The 19,662-nt window shown below is 44.5% G+C and overlaps 1 protein-coding gene across 1 annotated transcript in view; it reads left to right on the forward strand.

Annotated features, from left to right (window-relative positions):
• LOC138526476 (organic solute transporter subunit alpha-like) overlaps window positions 1-19,662 on the forward strand; it is a 428,149-nt gene that overhangs the window by 261,623 nt on the left and 146,864 nt on the right. Inside the window, exon 4 of the mRNA XM_069637290.1 lies at window positions 377-535. Within this exon, the coding sequence (XP_069493391.1) occupies window positions 377-535 (159 nt within the window). The remainder of the gene's footprint in view (window positions 1-376; window positions 536-19,662) is intronic.

Genomic DNA, 19,662 nt, shown 5'->3' on the forward strand with positions numbered 1-19,662 from the left:
ATTTTGGAGGATTTGGACTTTATTTGAGATATATTTGTTACAACCTACATATAGAGCGTTACCTTGTCCCTCCTCATATGCCATTTCGTCCTATCCGTACTCTAATGCAATAGTTTTGGCTTACAGGTAGCCCAAACTAACAATGTTTGAAAAGTTGAAAAAAAAGAAAATATATTAGGTGTAGTACAAAACCACTGCGTTGTTGTGGACTTTTGTATTATGTGCTGTCGTTCATTTATAGTCTACACATTTAGCACAACTATGCAGACAAATGTAAAATGGGTCGATGTGTGTTACTTAAAGCTAAACAGTTCAACAAAGTTCGAAAATGCACCAAAGTAATTGTCTTCGGTATTGTTCTGTTTTATTTCTGCAGCTTCTGTGCCATTGTAATCCATAAGTTTCTGATGATGATGATAAAGGAGTGCGGAGGGCAGAACCTTTTCCTCCGCAGGTTTGAGAATGAGCGCTTTAAAATCAGCACAGGTCCCTGTTGCTGCTGCTGTCTGTGCCTTCCTTATCCAAAAGTCACCAGGTGAGAGCCCAATAGAAATTCATGATTCATTATGTGAGGTGTTTCTCTCTTGTGTAACTGTTTTACATATCGGTATGTGTGTGCTGCAACCTGTAGGAGACCTGAGTAGGGAGTCTAATACCTCACTGCACACATGTGCATCATAGTAATACCCAAGGGGAAAAAATAGATGGCCCCTAGTAAAGTTCCAAGGATTGTCCCTCGCAGGGGAGAAAGCTAAAACTGTGTTCCTGGTTAAATAAACAAACACAGTCTGGCGTTTGAAAATAAGCGGTATCCACTTTCCTTTATATAATTGCATGCTTTAAATCAAACATTAATACACATGTGCTATATACCTTGTTGAAGCCTTGAATGAGTCTTTCTCGGTTAACAAAGAATGGCAACAGTGTTTAAAATTTCATTTCATCCAGTATACAACATCATTAGTCTCACATGTTCTGCCTTAAAGTGGCCTTAGCATGTCCATTGGAGCCGACCTGGACCCAACCCATTCACATTTGTTAACTACATCTTCATATGAGTGAGTGTTGGCAACTCAGAGCATGTGCCTACACCTTTGTTCATTTTGTCTTCATATACCTCCAAGCAATCCCCAGAGAACATGCGCATTTACATTCATTAAATATCTGTTCAACTTTAATCCTGTAGATTACATGAAACGTGCGCATTCACCTTGGTTAAATATTTGTCCAACATATGTGGATTACATGAGCAAGTGCGCATTCCCCTGAGGTACTCAAATATTTAAATAAATTGTGGGAATCACATGAAAACGTGTGCAGTCACCTTGGGTAAATATTTGTTCAACATATCATGTAGATTACATGAGTAAGTGTGCATTCACCTGAGGTACTCAAATATTTAATTTGCTGCGGGCCATAACTTCCCTTTACAACAATAGTACTTGGTCTACCCTACGGGGGTATCTCCCTCTCTCCTAGATACCTCCGGCTACCCAGTTATGAGACCGGGTCGAAACCCTCCCCACATACACACCATGGAGTGGGCCTCCTCAGACAAAATATCCCTGTGGGGATTTATAAAGCACGGCCCCTCCCAGTACGGGTGAAGAATTAGATAAGGGTCCGACTACACCAGCCTTGGCCTGAACGGACCGCAGTAATATTTGTGAGGAACACTTAATGTGCCACCGCTGTCTCACCCCTGCTGCACACCTCTGCGCTTTCTTGCAAATGTCTCTAAAAGTAGGCGCAGCCTCTTGCCGCCGGAGCGCTGGTTAATTTACAATTTCCTCTCTCAGTCCCGTGGTATGGGGATGAAGAAAACATATAGTCATCCGGGCACTCCTACGCACAAGGGTATTCCGGCCCAGGATCCCGTTCTCCGTGTTTTGCTTTCCTACCTACTTCCTTATACTATACTCGCTCACAGCCTCTATCTCTCCCTCAGTAATGGACATCAGCCGACAGAAACACACGGCAAGGGTGCCCTCCGGCACTCTCTCTCGACCCCGGGTTGGGGAGAGAGTCTGATTTCTGTCAGGCAGACTGCCAGGCACCCGGAGGAAACTTCTCTGGGACCAGAAGGCCTGGGTGCCTTCAGCAGCAACCTCAAGCTGCTTTCCCTGTTCGTCTCTGGCCTCTTCTCTCTCTCATCGATCCCCTCCAGCCCTAATCCTATGCAGGGACTCTCCAACTCAAACCGCCAGCAGGGGGGCCTGCTCCCGTCATGAGATAAACATCACCTCAGATACAACCATGCTCCTACTGGTGGAATCTTCCATTATGGTTCTACACCTCTCTCAGCGCGCCAAAACAACAACAGAAGATCTCATAGCTGTGAAACGAAAGTGTACACACAATTTAATGCCATAATAAAGTGACACATATTACATGCTCAAAAAAAAACAGGACATGTGGGTTTACAATTATTATGCTTGTAGTCAAATGCATCATGCAGAGTGAATTTACTTATTTATTTATTGGCTATTTATAACACGCCTATACACATTGGGTGGAGCAGTGCAAAGTGTATTGTTGCAGTGCAAGGTCAATATATTCCATGAATCAGGCCCCTAGTGTCTGGTAGACCGTGAACTATCAAAAGACCAGAACATAGTTGTGTGGACACGTTTATGATACTCACCTTTTAAGATAGATAATTTGGATAGATCATTTGGTGATTGGAGGCTGCAGATGTGGATATGGGCAACACAGAATTAGAATGTGGAGCTCATGAAGAGCTGTTAATATGTACTATGAAATCAAACATTGTTGAGATGACAGTTTGTATTTGAGTACAATATAGTGAGTTATATTCACAGCCAACACAATGGGCCTCATTACACGGAAGGCGGTAAGCCATGGCGCTATTAGCGCCATGGCTGCCATGGGTACCTTACCGGGTCCGCCTTGGTGGATGGCGGAATTAGCGCCATATTCCAAGGTGTGTGGGGGCGCTAATTCCGCCATCCACCATTGCCCCTTCACCATTGCCAGTCAGCCCAATAGGGCTCCATGTTAATGGTGAAGGTGCTAATTACGGTACCGCAAATTGCGGTACCGTAATTAGCACCAAGGTCCCTTTGCGGGTCCCGTACTTAACGCCTGTAAAAACCAGGCGTTAAGGGAGGACCTGCAAAGGGACCTCGTAGTAAGGCGGTAAGGGTTTACCGGTACCGGTGCCCTTACCGGTACCGGTAAACCATTACCGCCTTCCGTGTAATGAGGCCCAATGTGTAAAATAGCGAGCTCGGATACAGTGTTTTAACTGAGCAGGGTACAGTGATGACTCACTTACTAACTCCCACCTTACATTAAAAATAAATGTTATATGATGGTTTGACACATATTTGAATTGTTCCAGAAGCACTTCTCATGTTCCAGCACTTCTTGTTCCAGAAGCACTTCTGCTGCTCTCAGAGAGCACCACAGCACCTATACCATACCCCTATCTCCCTGTACTTGCACGTTCTGAACACTGACAAGGCATAGTAGGTTTGTCTTCCCCTCCCCATTGTCTCTTCTACTTTGTTGTATTTAATAATTGAACATTATTGTAATTACTTTGTCTATCATTCTCTGTCTGCTGCCTGTTGCCCGGTGGGCGCTTTGAAACAGTATTTGCTTCCTGTATAAGTGCCTAACAAGTGAGCAATAAATACATTAAATAAAGAAAGAAATTGTATTGAATACAATTATATTTTGTATATTTGTATTTGGTGCAAACATAGTGATGGAATGTGAATTGTGAAATTGTAATAGAATGAGTAGGTGCTTGAGTGACCCAACAAGATATCATACTCCCGAATAGGTGAAATGTGCAGTCATGAATTTGCCTAAGACATGGAAAGAATCATACAGTTTTCACATTTCCCAGGTTTAGCATCTGAGTTGCATCATTTAAGTCGCTACATGTGTTTTCTGTGGGTGGCATTGAGGAGTTTGATGTGTCTGAAATGTGTTATGCTTGGATCTTCTGAGGGAAATTACAGTATGTGATTCACTGGAAGGACTTTCATCCTAATAATAGGTCCTGGTAATCAGCTTCTTTTGTACATTCTCCATTTTTATCTAAATTTTCCTTGAAAACTGGGGCACCTTGGAGTATAGTATCATTCCCTTCAGTCATCTGGTCACCTCATCAGGTCGGAGGGGGCAACGCGCCAGTCAGCATCAGGTTTTTAATTTCTAACTTCCAGGTTGGAGTTTCAACTGTGATGATGGAAAATGCCCGCGGGACTCCTGTGGGAAGGCCTTGCCCCCAGTACCTGCAATGAGGGACACGGACACAGAACTCCTTGTCTCGGGCTCCCGGCGCACACTGCCTGTGTGCGGGACCGCCCCCTTTATTCTAATCATGCGCAACGGCAGAACGTTGCTGTCGCGCCAATGACAGTATCACATTCCTCCTTTTATCATAACAAATAACAAACATAACTTTTCAGACATAGTCAACGTCAACAGGACAGACTTAAACATGGTAACATACCAAACTGTGATGGGCCCAACATGGGCAATAGTAGGTGACTTGGTCCTTTCAGGCCTGGTCACCCATTATGTAGTCTTGGAATCGCACTGGGCATTTCCTGCCATCTCGGCTAGGGTATCTTTCTCCGGACGCCGCCTCCGTGGGTCTCCTTCAGCTTCTCTGCATCTTCCACACTCACTTCTGGTGTTCGCCCCACGCTTTTGGTTGAGGCCGGGGAACCTTGTCCCGCTCGTTCTCTCAGCCCTTCTCCTCCTCCCAACTTTCTAAAGAAATTGGAGTTCTGAGTCAGTGTCCCCCTCTTATCGATGGCAGTCAACATATAACCTTTGACTTGGACCACTCCCAGGTGAGAGGGCTCATAGGTGAGGGACAACTTCCCTTCAGGATGATGATTTCGCACTAGTACAGTGTCAGTCACCCCTATGTCCGGTGGTTTAAGGTGCCACTGACTGTTTTCCCCCTCATTATGAGTTATTTGATCTTCAGATGTCTTATCGTCATTGATGATACCTGGAGACTGACCCTCCGACTCCGGGAGGAGACCTCGTGGGCACCTCCGGAAGAGTGCCTCCACTGGCGGCACGCCCGTAGATTGGTGAGGTGTGGCTCTGTATTCTCGTAGGAATTGATAAAGAGTTCTCCTCAGCTCATTTCCCTCACCTTGGGCTATGCGGAATACCTTATTCAGTGTTCACATAAAGCGTTCAGCTTTTCCATTGGCCCGAGGCCATCCTGGTGTGACTCTCCTGTGTGCGATTCCACAGTCCGCCATGAATTCTGCGAAGTTTTCCACATGAAATGGTGGTCCATTGTCTGAGCAGACAACCCTGGGGAAGCCATGCGTAGAAAATATTTTCTCCATGACTTGTAGGACCTGATCATATGAGGTGGACTCCACCAGCTCGACCTCAGGGTATCTGGACCATTGGTCTATCATTATGAGGAAATACATCCCTCTTCCTGTGGATCTGAAGTCGGCGTGGACGACGCCCCAAGGTTGGTCACTCCAGGGCATGAACTCAATTTACAGCACTCAGTTGGCTGGGGTGGTGGCTTGACACCACGTTAGTCCCAAATATGAGTAACTGCAAATAAATGAAGACACACAAGTCACGGAAACAAATATATGACAAGAGTTTATTTTGCTTAAGCAGTGTTCAGGTTCATCTATGTCTGACAGGCAGTCATAGAGAAATTGAGCCAATAACATGGTGGTCAGCAGGGGTGTTGCTAGGTCTGGAAAAGACCCGGGGCTACGCTAATGTCGGGACTGTCGGGACTGGGGGCTAGCTAGCCTTTTGGTTGTAGCGCCTGCGATTCTATCCGGGGCTACAACCCTTTGAGTACATTTTTTGAATTCATTTTGGTGGTTGCATTACAAATAATTTACAACCTACGTAGGCGTTTTCCCCGAAAACACATTGAACTTCACCCCACATCATGTCTGTACATGTCTGTACAATTTCCAGATTTCCAGTGCAGCGCAGTTCACACAGTTGCTAGTGCAAGGGACAGGGAGACCTTCTCGCATATCTTCATGTTAAGTGTGTGTCTGCCCAAAAGGTCATTCTGCATTTCGGCTCTGTAATCTTGCTATTCCGCTTTTATTCTGTATTATCAGTAAGTGCACAGCACATTATGTTTTCAAAACATTTGCAAGTAAATTAGCTTCTGGAAAGCAGGAGCCGGGAAGTCAATAAACTATCTGTTATCTGTGTTCATACAAGCCTGTTCAAGGCTCTCGATGCTGACAAAACATTTAGCTAAGCATTCCTTTCCTTTCAGAGATACGTCTGCCAGCTTTCCATGCTGCAATCATTGTCCGCATGTAAAATGAAAACCCATCCAGTGAGCAAAATAATAAAATGTAGTTTTGAATGTGAGCTTTGAATGCTTTAAATAAGTTAGCTTAGGCCAACACAAATGGATGCTTTTTCACAAACCCTACTTTGAGCCTAAGCTAACACATTCCAAGTCAAACATCCTCACAATCATTTATATCAATGGCCATAAATCGTTTGATCTCTACATCCTGCATGATCAATGCATTAGTCATATTTGCATCAGGACAAGGTCTAGGTTTCAGTTTCTCCAGAGCCCTAGAGCAGTAGTTACCTAGAATAGAACCTAAAGCTTGTAAACATTGTGTACAACAACAAAACAGAATTTCTCCAACAAAAATGGCAAGACCAGAGAATATCTTCCAACCCCAAGTTCTAAATAAATTCCAAGCCCATTTCCTAATGTTCCAATCACCTTCATCGACATGAATTTCAGAACTCAGTGTATGTAATCTTTTGATAGCTTGGAACACAGTAGGGGAGGAGTCAGGTATGTAAACGCAACATGCTGATCCGACCATGTTGCATACTCCTCCGCGCTCAACTAACATGACATCTAAGAACATTCTATTCTGAAGAGCAACTAATCTAATATCTCTTTGTTCCAACGTCATATTAAACATTATGCCAGTAGTTGCATTAATGGTTTTCTCCAGTACTCTGGCTAACTTTCTAATATATGGAGAGTTTATTATTTGTCCCCAAAAAGGAAACATGGATTTTGCTACATCCCCCAATATCTGGAAAGCTGTGTCATTATCCATCCCCCTTCTACAGTGATGTTTCAGTATTTCTGCAGTGGAAGTTATGTAAACCCCTGGCAACAGTATCCCCAAGTAACATGTTACCTTCCAATCTTTGGGTAACCATGGATATGCTTGTTTCCCACAGACAAAGTAGATGGATCCTCCAATGTATAAGGGCCTTATCTCATTTACCAAAACCGCAGTGTGCATACATTTGTCATATGTACCCATATACTGAGAACCTTCTTTACTTAAACAAAATGGTACTGTATCAAGATCATGGTCGATGGTGTTGGATGGGGGAGTTGCTTCCCTATTTCCTACTGTTGACATTCTAAATGAGATCATTGATTGGTAGGGTTGAGATCTCTTATCTGCATATTTGGTAGAGGCATTATTGGTTGTGCTTTTATAAGCAAAGACAGAGCATCCTAGAGGCAGCAATACTTGTTGATCAAACTCATTGATGTTTGTCCCATCAAAGTTACCAGTGGTACTATCATTCCATTTACCAAAGAATAGAGCTCTAAAAGAAGCATAACAAGCTTTATTCAATGGGAGTGGATATATGTAACAACCTAAACCTTTCTCACTGTGTTGAGAACATACCCAGCAATTTGTTTGGTTCAGGATTGCATGTGTATCATTCATTATACGTATGAGGGTGTTGTTGAGATACCCCTCCCTCTATTCGAGATCAAGGGGACGAAGAGTATGGGAGTGCACATAAAGAGGAGACAAGGTACTGGGTCTGACCGTAGGTAACAGTATGCTGAGATGTGAACTTTCCAAAAACCATAGTACAGGTATGTGCACAAGCATAATAGATGCTACAATAATTATGATTATGCATTTGCCCCTAGTGGACCATAGTCCTTTAGATTTGGACCCTCCATTGGTGATGTTTGCCATAACCTCGTTTATACATGCGCCAAACAGTGGCATAGTTATTCAGTGTCCGTTAAGAAGCCTCACTGAAACAGGCTCACTAAGTTCATCCATGGGTTGCACCTGACCACATGGTCAATGTTGCTTGTAGTCTTCTTGTAATTAAATCACTGTCAAATCCCAGCCCCCCTCTTGCTCCAAAGCGTCTTTTAGGGGAATAGAGGGAACAATTGTTGGTTTCTTATGGGTGCAGTATTCTTACCACACTTTCCTAACTACAAAATGTCATCCTCAAGCTAATTTTGTGGTCGAAGATTGTACCTGGTCACTCCAGGCACAGAGTGATCTGTGAACAAAGGATCAGTATCCGAAGAATGCGGTGAACGTGTCGGGCGATCAGGTTGCTTGGTCTCAGTACCAAGCCCAGGACAGGTGCCATCACTGAAAGGCACAAACCTGGATTCAAGATCTTTGCTCTCCTCATTCTCCCATTTGTCATAGGGCAAAGGCAAAGGCACTTCAGGTGTGCTGCATGAATCCAGTGCTACTTCCCTTCAACTCGAATAGCCGTCTGAGTAGCCAGTAGCACCAAATAGGGTCCTTTCCAGTGAGCGGCAAGACTGGACTTCCGCTCAAAGTCTTTCACTAGTACGTAGTCACCAGGTCAGATGCAGTGACCAGGACCCACGTATTTCTCGGGCAATGCTGCATGGACCTGTTGGTGAATCAAACGCAGGTTTTGAGCCAATTGATCACAGTAATCAGACAATAGTGCATACTCAATATCTGACCGTTTTTTAGGTCTAGGTGCATTCCATACATTAGCAGGTCTCCCATTACTATTTCATGGGGGGAAAGTCCTGTTTTTGCCTGTGCAGTTGTTCTCATAGATAACAGTGCTAGTGGTAGGGCATCAGCCATTTCAGTGTGCTGTGTGCACACACCTTCGCTAGCTTGTTCTTAAGGGTGCAGTTATGGCGTTCAATTAAACCGGCACTCTGTGGGTGCCTGGCAGAATGGAAAGTTTTCCTAATCTGTAGCCCCTCACATACATGGAGTATGACAGAGGAAATAAATTGAGGTCCATTATCGGACCATATTACGCTGAGTAATCCAAATCTAGGAAAGTACTCTTTTAGCATGACTTTTGCAGTGGACATGGCAGTATTGTCCTTCAAAGGGAAAGCCTCAACCCATTTACTGAATGCACATATCACTACTAACACATATTTGTAATTCTGGCATCGCTCCATCTCTATGAAGTCAAAATGAATCATTTCAAATGGCATGGAAGGAAGTCCAAAACTACCCCTAGGTGCTGGTGTTCCCTTTCTGATGTTGTGTTGTAGATAGATCATACAGTTCTGAACTAGTCGTTCTGCAATCTTGGGAATATTGTCATTATTGCATACTGGATCTAGATGTTTACAAATACCTTTGGCACTGATGTGAGCTGGCCCATGTGCCATAGTAACTATAGCTGTTAGATAAGCGTTGGGCAGCATCCACCTCTGCTCTTCGTGATCAACCCAACAACCCTCACTATCCAACCCTGCTGGACCAGAACCCCATTGTTTAATTTCCTCTGCTGTGGCTTCGGCCTGAATTTCTTTCACGCTACTAATGCCTTCTTCCATCATCCCAGTCTCAGCAACCCATCTAGCAGAGTCTAACACATACATTCTTGATTGCGTGTCTGTGGCAGTTTGTTTGGCTATTTTGTCTGTGAATGCATTCCCTCTCCCAATATCGTCAATTACACTTTGGTGTCCTGCGCATTTCATTATGGCTAGTTGTTTAGGTAGAGCCAGTGCTGATAACAGCTGCACTATCAAAGGACCATGTTGAATTTTAGTACCATGAGAAGTTAAAATTCCCCTCTCGTCCCATAGTCTTCCAAAGTTGTGAGCTACTCCAAAGGCGTACTGACTGTCAGTATAAATATTTACTCCGAGCCCCTGGGATATCTCATAAGCTCTAGTCAAAGCAATTATTTCTGCAGCCTGGACAGAATTGTGAGGAATTCTCCTACTCTCGATAATTGTTTCTAAGGTGGTAATTGCATAGGCGGCAGTAGAGGGGCCGTCTGGTAGTTTGAAACATGAACCATCACAAAATATTTCCCCATCCGGGGGTGGCAACGGTGTGTCACTCAAGTCAATTCTCCCTTTGGTGTCTTGTTCAGTGACATAAAAGCAATCATGGGTCATATCGTTAGTACTGTCCTCCTTTAGAGGAGGTAAAAGTTCGGCCGGATTCAAAGAATAGCATCTCTTAATTTTGATGTGGGGTGCAAATAGAATGAGCTCATATCTCGTGAGCCGGGCAGATGTGAGATGCTGAGTTTGCTTTCTATTCAGTAGTACATCTACCGAGTGAGGCAGCATCACGGTTAAGGAGTGACCCAAAACCATACCTTCACTTTGTTCTACTGAGGTAGCGGCTGCAGCCGCTGCCATGAGACAGTTCGGCAAAGAGTATGCAACAGGGTCTAACGTGGAGGAAAAATAGCCGCATGGCAGGTTCCTTCCTCCATGTTCCTGTGTCAAAACAGCCAAAGCACATCCATCTCTCTCATGCACAGACAGCACAAAATCCCTGCTATAATTTTGTGTGCCTAATACTGGTGCGGAACATAGAGCTGTTTTGACCAGATCAAAAGCGTTCTGACAATCTGTATCCCAAAGTATAGGTAACGGTATGTCGTTCCTTGTCAATGTCAACAAAGGTTTAATCAAAAGTGAAAAATTCAGAATCCATCGCTTACAATAAGAAGCCATTCCGATAAATGCCTTAACCTCTTTCTGTGTATTTGGTATCGCCATATCAGAGATGCTTTGTATTCTTAAAGGTGCAATGCGCCTTCCCTCCTTTAACAGGATATAGCCTAAATAGGCGACCTCCTGTTGACAATACTGACATTTTTTCAAAGATGCTTTATGACCATTGTCAGCTAGATGCTTTAATTACAAAATAGTGCCCTCCTTGCAAGCGCTTTATGAATTTGCAGCAATAAGCAAATCATCAATGTATTGCACGAGTGTACAAGTGGAAGGTAATTCCAGCATATCTAGTTGTTCCTTGAGGGCCCTACTGTAAATGCTAGGACTCTCAGTGTACCCTTGCAGTATTCGTGTGAAAGTAAAGGAACGTCCCCCAAGGGAACAAGCAAACAAATACCTACTATCTGGGTGAATGGGGATGCTAAAAATGCATTTTTCAGGTCAATGACTGAGAAATGCGTGGCCGTTGCGGGAATCATAGTCAGAATGGTGGTGATATCAGGAACAATGGGAAACTGTGGTGCTACTACCTTGTTAATCGCTCGAAGATCAATAACAAAATGGTAGGGTAGGGCATTGTCACCTTTCTTATAAACAGGCAAAACAGGACTGTTGCATGTGCTACCAGAGATTTCTTCTATCACACCTTGATGTATTAAATCAGAGACAATAGTTTTAAGTGCATGCTCACCATCAGTTGAAACTTTATATTGTGGGATCCGAGGCAATGAAATACCGTTTTTTGAAACTATTCGCACTGGTTCAACATCCAGCATTCCCACATCATTGTCATTTACTGCCCATAGATGTGTAGGTACCTGATGCAACTCACTAGCTAACGGCAAAGCCATGAATTGTGAGGTGGAATTCTGCTGGGGGGGGGGGGGAATAGTCAAGTATACTCCATCTGGAGAGCAGTAAATCACTGCGTGCAATTTCTTTAATAAATTCAAACCCAGCAGATTTTCACCACAGTTGGTTGTCAGTAAAAATGGACATGAGTCAGTGAAAGTTCCTAAAGAAATTGGCACCGGTTTAGAGACCAGGCTTACTACTGGGGTACCAGAGAACCCCAGCGATACGTTTTGTTGCCCTGACAGGGGAATATCTGGAACCTTTGCATGGTCAATAGGGCATTTTTGCGCTCCTGTGTCCACCAAAAATGTGTGCGCCCTATCCCCTACTTTCATTTCTATGTAGGGTCCTTTCTGGTCTACGGGGATGGGAGTAGGTTCCAGATCCTGCTTTGGGCTGTCCTAGCGAAACAAAATGTCATCAGATGCAAAATCATCAATAAAATATGTGTGTGTAACTTTGTCAAAAATGTTTGCGCTCCTAGTATTCTGTTGCCCATCCTGATTCCTCGCATTGCTGTCATATTGCTGGTTCTGGGAAAACGGATTCCTATTTGGCCCTTGCATGCCATTGCTACGTGCTCTCGGTCTTCTATTGGACATTCCATTTGCTTTTTCCTGGAGGATCGGACACTGTGTCCTCCAGTGGCCCTCCTGCTAACAATATGCACATTCATTTATATTTACATTCCCTGTTTGTGGGGTAAACAGTCCTCTCTGTTGAGCATTTCCTCCGTGTGGTCCTCTCGCAATTCGCTACAAGAGCACCCTAGTCTTTAAGTCATCCTTTTTCTTTTCAATCTTCTCTTTCTCATTGTTCACTCTATTCTCATAGTACTGGGCCATATGTAAAATTTCAGAATGTTACTTAGTCTGCCATGCAATTTCAGAGGCAGTGATTTGAGACTGAATGTCGGGAAAAAACCCACATACAAATTTGTCAACAAACAATCTCTTTCCTGGTTCAGAACTCAAATCCTGGCCACTGAAATCCAAAAATACTCCCTCAAACCTGTTAAAATATTCTGTGGCTCCCTCTGTCTTCCCTTGCATGCAGGCAGTTAATCTATTTCAGGCACCAAAGTCTTAAGTTTGTTTACAATGTGATTCGGTAATATTAATATGTTCTGTGGAGGTTTCTCGCCAGCTTTTCTTGACCTATCTGCTATTTCGAGGTAGCAACCATCACAGGTAAATTGTCTACAGACCTAACCTGTTTCCCTAAATCTGCCGGCAAGATGACAGGGAATAACAAGTATATGTCTCCTAAAGTAAAAACTGAGGAGTTTAAAACAGACTCTATTTCCTTATAGAACCCTGTGGGGTTCTTTCTAATGTTCTAATGTCAGGGATGGATTGTTTAAGAGTGTTTACTTCCTGCCTTGAAAAGGGGACATGTACAAATTGCAAAATGTAATGTGCAGGGGTCACTGTTGCGGGCACACCGTTAACACCTGGTTCCGTTTTCTGGGGCACAAGTGAAGGGGGAACTTCTCTCATGGGCAATTGCGCAGTTGGATTCTCAGACCATTTATTAAGGAGCAAAGCTAGGTCGATGGATAGTGAGGATGGCGAGGTGTCATCTGAAAACTTGTGTTTGTATATTGAATGCAAGGGGAATATTCACTAAAAGTGTTGTGGATCTCCATAGGGGAGATAGCGACATCTGAAATCCATCTGAGTGCATCTCTTGTGCAGATGCGCATCTCTTCGCTAACAGTTTTGGGTGTGGTTAAAAATCTTTTCTGGACATACGATGTTTATTGCATCTCTCTATTTAATTTTAATTGGTGCAGCTGGTCTAGCTCCTGTTTAAAGGTAAATAATTTCAACATATGCTCATGTATTTTGTGGTGCGTCTCTAGTACATGACAAGAAATTCAAATCCTGCAACACCTGTGGGACGGCAGTATCAGTAAGATCCCCCCAAATCTGAGCCAAATATTGTCCCATTTGTTCTAGTAATACCTTTTGTTCAGGGATACCAACATGGTCTATCAGACAACCTGCAGCAGCTGCTTCATTGCCCCCCATCTATATATAATTCTGCCCATTGCCTTACGATTTTTCTCTGCTCAAGGCGTACTGCACTGCGAGTCACAGTTCTCGAGCTGCTAGGTGCTACAAGCGGCGTATCGGAGGTGGCAGAGGTAGCTGATGGCAAAAGTAAATCACGGGAGGTAGGGGGTAGTGGGCAACTGTCAGAATGTGTGCCGGGAGCTGGTAATGGTGGTGTTGCTGGTGTAGGCAGTGGTGCACCATAGGGAGGAGGTGCTGAAGGCTGTGCTCGCCTTTCATTCAACAGTTTATTTATTAATTCATCAGATGCATGCAATTCTTTTGATGGGTATATTTTCTGTACCTCTAATTTTAACTCCCTATCCATTTCACTTAATGCCTCTTCTTGTTTCTGTCGATCGTGTGCTAAAGCCTTTTCAGCTTTGGTAATATGTCTATGTGCACATTTCTCCATAATTTTGAGGCGTTGGGTAGCTTCTCTGCGCCAATCCCTAACCGCGTCAAAAGCGGCAGGCCTGGCTTTCTTCCTCAATAATACTGACTCTAGATAGTGAATTCTGGAAATTTCAAGATTTCGTGGACCACTGAAGTTCCGCTTCATGTCTGGTCTGGCGGTGCCAAATACTGTTAAACACTATAGCTCTTTACATACATCTCATAAGCTGGTGACCCTTCTGGTGGCGCCGGCTGACTATGTTCTAAGTTATTCTGCTGTCTTTCTTTGCAGCACAGCATTGCCCAACTAGTCGATAACTTACTACAACCAGGCATTATGAAAAACAATGACTCTCACCTGTCATATATTGTGCGCAAAATATTTTTCAGTAAACAAATATTAAAACAGTTTCAATTTGAAACAAACTCACCTGATTCAAAATCAATCCCTCATCAAATCAAACGAACCCCTCGTGGCTGGTGGTCTCTCAAAAAGCGAAATGCTGCATACGATTCAGGAATCTCGCCTTGTCGACCTCTGGGCCAAGCGTTGAACAGAGATCACAAGTAGCAGACTGCGAGAGGAACAGTGTCTCCTAAGTGCAGGGGCCCCCAATACTCACTGGTCCCAGTCCATCCACTCCGTCCTCTCAAAGTGATGGGTTGTCCTCGGAACATAGCCCACGTTCCGGGCGCCAATTTGTTAGTCCCAAATATGACTAACTGCAAATCAATGAAGACACACCAGTCACAAAAACAAATATATGACAAGCGTTTATTTTGCTTAAGCAGTGTTCAGGTTCATCTATGTCTGAGAGGGAGTCATAGAGAAATTGAGCCAATTACAGGGCGGTCAGTCAGCCTTTAAGTACATTTTTAGAATTCATTTTGGTGGTTGTATTACAAATAATTTACAACCTATGTAGGCGTTTTCCCCCAAAACACATTGAACTTCACCCCACGTCAATTCTGTACAATTTACAGCTTTCCAGTGCAGCGCGGTTCACGCTGTTCCTAGTGCAAGGGACAGGGAGCCCGTCTTGCATATCTTTGTTTTAGGTTTTTGTCTGCCCAAAAGATCCTTCTGCATTTAGGCTCTGTAATTTTGCTATTCTGCTTTTATTCTGTATTATCAGTAAGTGCACAGCACATTATGTTTTCAAAACATTTGCAAGTAAATTAGCTTCTGGAAAGCAGGAGCTGGGAAGACAATAAACTATCTATTATGTGTGTGTTCGTACAAGCCTGTTCGAGGCTCTCAATGCTGACAAAACTTTTAGCTAAGCATTCCTTTCCTCTTAGAGATACGTCTGCCAGCTTATCATGCTGCAATCATTGTCCGCATGTAAAATTAAAACCCATCCAGTGAGCAAAATAATAAAATGTAGTCTTGAACGTGAGCTTTGAATGCTTTAAATGTTTAGCTTAGGCCAACACGAATGGATGCTTTTTTACAACGAGACGCAGTTGGCAATGTGTCCATCCACTTTCGCTTCCAGACCTGATAACCAGACCTTTGGTCGTAGTCGTGTTTTCGTCTTTGCTGTTCCCTGGTGGCCGCCGTGTGCCAACTCCCGTACTCTTTCCACCAGTGTGTGTGGAATCACTATCTGGTGTCCTCTTAGTAACAAACCATTGTCTGTTGCCGACAGTTCATGCCTGACTCGCCACAGCTGCTCCAGATCTTGCTGCGTCTCTCAGCTCCTGAGAGCGGTATTAGATAAATCAGTTCTCCCCTCAACACTGATCATGGCCGCCTAGATTACCTGAAAGCCCTCATCCTCTCTTGCGGCATCTGCCACTTCCTGAATGGTGAGAGGCACAGGTTTTGCTGCTCCTACCACCAGCTGAACATGCTCTTCGACTTTCACAGATGGCATTTCCTCTTGTTCTCCTCCCCTTCTCGGGTGTCGCGAGACGTAATCAGTGGGATTGTGAGCTCTGGGTCTGTAGGTCAGCACCACCCCATACTCAATCAGTGCCAGCGGGTTAGACGATGACCCCACCATGATAGGGAGTAGCGATTTATGATTATTCATTACAGTGACAGGTTTTTATGTATGTATATTCGAAAGTAACGGCATCCCCATAGAACAGCCAAGGCTTCTCTCTCTATCTGGGAGTATCGTTGTTTCGTGCTGGAGAGCATCTTGCTGGCGTAGGCAATCAGCCTCATCTGTGCTTGGGGATCCAGTGCGACAGAACTTCTCACTGTCCAACCCGACCATCTACAATGATTTTAGACTCCTTCCTCGTGTCGAGGAATGCCATTAATTCCTTCCCTGTGAGCGCATTTCTGATGGTCTCAAGGGCTTCTTGTTCTTTCCGGACCACTCCCAGGCCTTGTCTTTCCTTGTCAGCATCCTGAGGGGCTCAGAGAGGGTTGCTAGGTTGGGTATGAACCTACCATCCCTAGGAAGCTCCTGACCTCCAACATGTTTCCTGGTGGTTTCGCCTCCTGAATGTCTTTGATCTTCTGCGGGTCTGAGGAGATTTCTTTCTCGTGGAAGATGAAAACAAAAAACTCAATGTTGTGCTTTTTGAACTCACACTTTTCATGGTGCAGGGTGTGTCCAAGATTTTGAATCCTTTCAAGAGCTTTCTCGAGGCGAGCCATGTGTTGGCTTCTTACGTGGCCTAGACCAGGATGTTGTTGCTTAGGTTGATGACCCCTTCGATACCAGCTAAAGCCCCCCGAATGACATTTTGAAAGACTTCAGCTGCGGAGGAGACATCGAAATGTAAACGTTTGTAATGGTACAACCCTTGGTGGGTTGTGAAGGTAAAAATGCAGCGTGCGTCTGTGTGTAGGTCCAGATGATGATACCCGGATCACAGGTCTAGTTTTGAAAATACTCTCGCCCCTTGTAGTTCACCCACCATGTCATCCAGAGTCGGTGTGATGTGTCTCTCGCGCTTGATGGCAAGATTAGGAAGCCTTATGTCTACACAGAAGCGGACAGATCCTGGTTGCTTCGACTTGATGGCCACAACGATGGGGGACACCCATGGGGTCGTACCCCCCACCCTTTCTATGATGTCCATGTTCAGCAGGTTTTGTAATTCACTCTCCACCTGTTGTCAGAGATGAAACGGTATTCAACAATGTTTTAGTGCCGTTGGGCGTATGATCTTATCTATGTGTAGCTTAATGGGCTCACTCTTTAGTTTGCCGACACCTTGAAACACTGTTGTGAATCTCTCAAGAACCCATTTATATCCTGCCCAGCTCAATAGGGAGTGCATGCTAATGTCTGTGACAAAGAGTTTCGCTCAAATTTCTTTTCCTTCATGGGCAACTTTGACCTCGAACGTCCCTCTGAGAGGTAACGGTTGAGTCCCCCCAAATGAAAATATTTTGGCCCATGCTTTCCCTAGTGTTGGGGGCCCTGGTAGTGCCTCATAGTAGCGGGTTGCTAGCACGCATACTGATGCCCCAGTATCCACAATACAAGTGTCATTGTTCCAACTACAACCACTGTGCACATGGGCTGCCTCCTCTTCTTCTTGAGAGAGTCGATACTTCAGATCAAGAATATCTCTTCCTCCTCTTCTGCCAGGTCTGGACTCTGCATATCTTGCTCAATAATCGCCACCTGTTTCTGCCATCGCTGTGTGTCGCTGGGCGTTCTGCTGGACCCTCTGGGAATGGTGACTGGTGCGGGGGCTTTACACATCCTCGCAAAATGCCCTGCAGCTCCACAGCGTCCGCATACTCTCCCCTTCGCCGGGCATTCCCCTGTGTGTGGAAGATCGTAGCCACACTTGGGGCATGGCAACAGTGTCTCGGATCTCCTTGGGCGCCATCTCAGCCTTGATGGGCCAGCATTTTGCGGTCATCCTATCGCGCATGCATCTTCCACTTTTAGTGATCGAATCGCAGCATTCATTTTGGTGGTCTGCTAGTTCACATGACCTCCCCATTTTTAGAATGCCGGCCAGCGACAACCCCGGCTCACATAGGACCTGTCGATGCAGTTTTCCAGAGCTGTACCCCTGTATTAACTGGTTTATTACCATAACGTCCTCATTCTACCAATCACATGTACTTTCCAGGTCACAAAGCTTGCCGTAGAACTGGTTGAGGGATTCCTCCTCTTTCTGTTTCTCATTGCACATGAAAAACCTCTCAAACTCTTGGTTGGCTAGTAGCATGAAGTGTTCTTTGAGGCTTTTCTTGGCAGCCTGGTAGGAGTTGTTGACGGGAGCAAAGGACTTGAATATCGTGTAAACCTCAGACCCAACTGAGTATATGAGGGTTGCAACTTTGGCTTCGTCATCCGTTTCGCCAGTTGCTTTAAAGTACATTGTTATTGTTATTGTTATTGTTATTTTGCATTTATATAGCGCCTTATATACCATTGGTATGGTCTGAAGGCGCTGGTAGGTTGAACGCCCTTGGGAACCGAAGTTCATGTCAGTATAGAGAGTAGAGGGAGTCCAAAAGTGCGTGTGCGCACTAGGTATGTGTGCAGCTGGTGTGGAAATCGAGTGGTAGCTGCTTTTTAGTTGTACGTGTGGTGGTTGAGAGGTCAGGAGTATGTGTTTGCTCTGGTCGGTTTTACCCAGAACGAGTGTGGCTGCGTTAGGCCTGAGGAGAACGCCTGGCTGGGGGGTGTGAATCCAGCAATGATTACTTAGAGTGATGTGGAGTAAGAGGGAGATGTGGATATGAGAACAGTTATACCGAATGGTGTCATAGTATCTCTGTGTTCTAGATGAGTGGTGGTGTAAGAGGGAGAGTAAGCGTGGGGTGTGGTATGATGTATGTTTTCAAGTGTTTCCTTCATTCCAAAGCATATTAAGCATCGTCTGTTGTACAAATTCGTCCGTTCCTCATATTCGTCCGCTCCACACATTCGTTCAGTCATTATCATCGTCTAGTTCACACCCTCGTACACTTCTAAACGCTGCTGGGAACAGTTCTGAATTCAACTTTCACAGAGAGGCTATTGGGTGCAACTTTCAAGTGTAACTGGGTACACTTCTAAAATGCTATTGGGTACACTTCTAAATTAAGGTGGGAACCGTTTTACAATCAGCTATCAGATAGGCTATTGGGTGCAGCTTCTAAATGCAATTGGGTATATTTCTAAAATGCTGTTGGATACACTTCTAATTGCTAGAGGGTACAATTCTAATTCAACTTTCTCTGAGGAGGTGCAGGGTACAGTTCTAGTTGCGAGTGGGAACAGTTCTTTATTCAACTTTCACAGAGAGGCTATTGGGTGCAAACTTTCAGGTGCAACTGGGTACACTTCTAAATGCAAGTGGGAACAGTTCTAAATTTCAGCTTTCACAGAGAGGCTATTGGGTGCAGGTTCTGAATGCAATTGGGTACACTTCTAAATGCCGTTGGGTACATTTCTACATGTAAGAGAGAACAGTTCTAAATCAACTTTCTCATAGAGGCTAACCGGCGCAACTTCCAACTCTAATTGGATACACTTCCAGGAGCAGGTGGGAGCAGTTCTAATGCGGGTGGTAACGGATTTAAATTCAACTTTCGCAGAAAGGCTATTGGGCGCAGCTTCTAAATGCAATTGGGTACAATTCTAATGCAGGTGAGGACATTTCTAAATTCGACTTTCTCAGAGAGGCTATCCG

The sequence above is a fragment of the Ambystoma mexicanum genome, chromosome 7p (genome assembly GCF_040938575.1).
Source record: "Ambystoma mexicanum isolate Mex_15411 chromosome 7p, UKY_AmexF1_1, whole genome shotgun sequence".
In the NCBI taxonomy this organism is placed as follows: domain Eukaryota; kingdom Metazoa; phylum Chordata; class Amphibia; order Caudata; family Ambystomatidae; genus Ambystoma; species Ambystoma mexicanum.